Raw genomic sequence first — 3,327 nt, 5'->3', positions numbered from 1 at the left:
GGTCATAGTACCTCATACTCCGACCACATGCCAGACTAGGGCCGCACAAACTTTTCAGGGTGACGTGTCGAGCAAAACGGTACAACTAAACAGAACGTTAACACGTTCCCACTTAGTTACACCAACAAAAAATTTCAAGCTTAAAGTGCGTTTTGTATAAAACAAACAAGCTTATAATGATATACAGTTACGTTATTACAAGCTTGCCTGAAAAGGCTCAAGTTTACAATAACACAACTATGTCCTCCTTCTACAGCTCTAAGCCTATTACATTGGCTGGTCGGGGCGCATGGCATTTACTGCTCGCCGCCTCTGATACCCTACTCGAGTCTCGGGGACTCTAGAGCTAGTCAAGCTGAAGGGGATGGCCCCGCCGGTGCCTGGCTGGTCGAGACCGCAGGCTTCGTTGGTTGGCTTGCAGCTGATGGCATTTCCAGCTGGCTTGTCGATGGCATACCCTGCACAGGTGCTGTCCCACCTCCGCACAGGTTAATATCGCCAATTATCTTTGACGACAAGTCCAGCTGGGCCGTCCGAAGCTCTTCGGCCTTGTCTGGGTCTATCTCCTTCGGGTACCCAGCCTCCAAGCGTTTGAGATTGATCAGGGGGTAGTGAGCACGCACCATGCTTAGCACATGGGCACCCGTGTACTCACCCGCCTCCTTCACGAAGTCTTGGAACCATCCCCATGCTTGCTTGCATCTCTCGACCAGTCCGAGCTGAGGCGTCCTTAGCTCTTCCTCTGTGAGCGCCGGGTCGATAAGGTCGAGGACGGGCACAATGCCAGTTGCCATTTCTTGGCACCGCTTGCTCCACGTGTCCCGCTCCTCGGTGGCCTTAAGGCATTGTGCTTTCCAGTCGTCACGCTCCTTGATCACGGCCTCAAGGTGCCTCTTGGCGTTGACTTTCAAAACTGAAAACAGTACAAGACATCAAACGTGATGACACGACAAGGCAATGTGGGCAATTGAATGAGAAAGGTGGTCTGGAGTGCTTACTTTTCAGGTCGTCCTTCATTCTGTTAGTGTGGTCTTGGAGTTCCGACTGGCGGCGTGCCAGTTTCTCGTTGTCCTCCTTCAGGCGACCACATTCTGCAAGCGCACGACTGTTCTCCCCCTGGAGGCGGGTCACTTCAGCTTCTAAACCTGCATTACAGCTATTACTGTCAAGAACAAAATAACACAAGTCCCGCACTTGCTATGATACGGTGAACACTTACCTGTTTTCTCCTGCTCTTTGTTTTCGAGCTGACCGACCAGGTTTTGGTTCTGTGCTTCTTGGTCTGTCCTCTCCTGGTCGGCGGCTTCAAGTTGGCGCCGTAGGCGATCCACTTCAGCCGTCAGCTCCTTATTGGTCATCATGATTCCTTCTATCTGGTCGAAGCACCTTTTTCGGTATCTTGCAGTTTTCATCAAGTCCTGCACACAGACAAGCTACGTCAGACAGTTCGACTACACAACAGGGTCAAGGACTAAAGCCAAATATACCTGGACTTCAGTCACCAGACGCTTGGCCGCCCGTTCGACTCTTAAGGTCTCTTCGACCTCTGGGATTTCCTCGTGCATGACCCATTCGTCGTTCCGATAGCGCGACACATATACATGTTGTCGCCTATCTTGGGGACGGCCCAGGACTTCTTCCACTTCATCCTCTTCAGCCTCCTGTTCGGGAGGCGGCACTGGTCCGGGGTTCGCAGACTCCACGACCACCAGGGCTTTCCCACGAGCCGTCGCGTCGGCAACCATGTTCCGGGCAACTTCTGGCTGCTGCCCCTCGGCTAGATCCAGCTCCCTTGGCGCCGTGGTATCCGCCTCATCAGGGTTCGTGCTTGGAGCACTTGTATTCTGCTCGGGGACTGGCGTCTGGTCGTCCGCCTGCTGAGGCCCAGGCGGAGTCCCTGCCATGGGCTCCTCCACGGCTGGTTGCTGAGCAGTTTGTCCCGCCGTTGTTGGTAAGGACGTTCCGCACCCAGCTAGCTGGTCGGGGCTTTCGGTGGACGCCGATCTAATACATTCAGAGACAAATTCAGAAGATAATAGCATCCAATGCAAAACGCAAAGCTTACATCAAAAGTATAGATACTTACAGTTTTGACTTGCGGAAGGATGTGGCGAAGGAACGTCTCCTCGACCGCCCCTGCTCCGCTTGCTCGGCAGTTTCCACCGGGACTTGTTCAACCTCCGGTACGGGCGTCGGAGTGTGATGCGGCATGTTCCCTTCGTCTGTGCTCTGTGTTGCAGTGGTCGGTGCTGTGACCACTGCTGGCACAGAGGAGCCACCCTGCTCCGACGGTCCCACCTGCCTTCTCCTCTTTCGGGGGACGAGCCGGAAGATGTCCGCATCCTCTGCTTCGTCGTCCGACAGGGGGAAGATGGCTTGACGTCGTTTGCTGGCAGCCGGACGCTTGCCAGCGGCTCTGGTCGAGGCGTCCTCTACGGTCTCGAGTACCGCCCAGTGAACGTCGTCGGTCCTGGCGCTGGTCTGGGCGGCTGGCCCAGTAGCTTGTGGCCATTCTACACCGGGGGGAGGCGACACAAACACTCCTGCCCGGTCACGGCCATTACACTGAGACACAAAATGAAGGAAAAGACAGTTATTTTCTTGATGCAACATGACTCTACAGTTAAAAGGAGGCGTCATTTACCTTTGGGGGAGGGCGAGCCAGCTTGAAGGCGTGTTCGATGGCGTTCAGTGCAACATAATTGGGATCGGCCAGGTTGAACAGCTCTCCAATCCTGGCCTTGATTTCCATCTTGTCGAGCGGCTCCTTCCTGGTCCTCGTCGGATCAGCGCCTCCTTGGTACTCGAAGCCGGGGTGAATCCTTTTCTGGCAGGGCTGGATTCTTCGGCTGATGAAGTTGCCGACAACGCTCGGGCCATCAAGCCTTCCCCACGGGATCATCCCGAGCAGTTCGGCGATCTGCTCCAAGTTCTCGGGCCTCTCCGACCAGCTGCTTTTCTTCTCTGGAATCAGTCCCACATCGCACAGAGTGATGGTGTTCGGCTCTTCACGGATGTAGAACCACTTCTTGTACCACTCGTCCAATGAGGTGTTCCAGGGGCAGTGCAGGTATTGAGCCTTCATGCCGTCACGCAGGTTCAGGTAAACGCCACCGGCGATCTTCGAGCCACCGCTCCCTTTCTTCCGAAGACAGAATAGGTGGCGAAAGAGGTCGAAATGGGGCTGGAAGCCACCATAAGCCTCGCAGAGATGGATGAAGGTGGAGACAAGAAGAATCGAGTTGGGATGCAGATTGCAAATCCCAATCTCGTAGTACAAGCAGAGACCCTGAAGGAAAGGGTGCACTGGAATCCCAAAACCCCGTT

General features: G+C 54.7%; 1 protein-coding gene across 1 annotated transcript; it reads right to left on the bottom strand.

Annotated features, from left to right (window-relative positions):
- Nucleotides 1-253: 253 nt before the first annotated feature.
- On the bottom strand, nt 254-2,187 carry LOC136484828 (uncharacterized). Its single transcript, XM_066481791.1, has 5 exons — nt 2,087-2,187; nt 1,488-2,004; nt 1,220-1,418; nt 999-1,145; nt 254-913 (listed from the first exon to the last, which is right to left on the bottom strand). The coding sequence occupies exons 2-5, from the start codon at nt 1,902-1,904 to the stop codon at nt 351-353; spliced, it is 1,326 nt and encodes a 441-aa protein (XP_066337888.1). The 5' UTR covers nt 1,905-2,004; nt 2,087-2,187; the 3' UTR covers nt 254-350.
- Nucleotides 2,188-3,327: the final 1,140 nt, after the last annotated feature.

This window comes from Miscanthus floridulus, chromosome 1, assembly GCF_019320115.1.
Source record: "Miscanthus floridulus cultivar M001 chromosome 1, ASM1932011v1, whole genome shotgun sequence".
Classification (NCBI taxonomy): domain Eukaryota; kingdom Viridiplantae; phylum Streptophyta; class Magnoliopsida; order Poales; family Poaceae; genus Miscanthus; species Miscanthus floridulus.
Note: the sequence above shows the minus strand (reverse complement) of the source record. Positions and strands in the feature narration are given on the sequence as shown.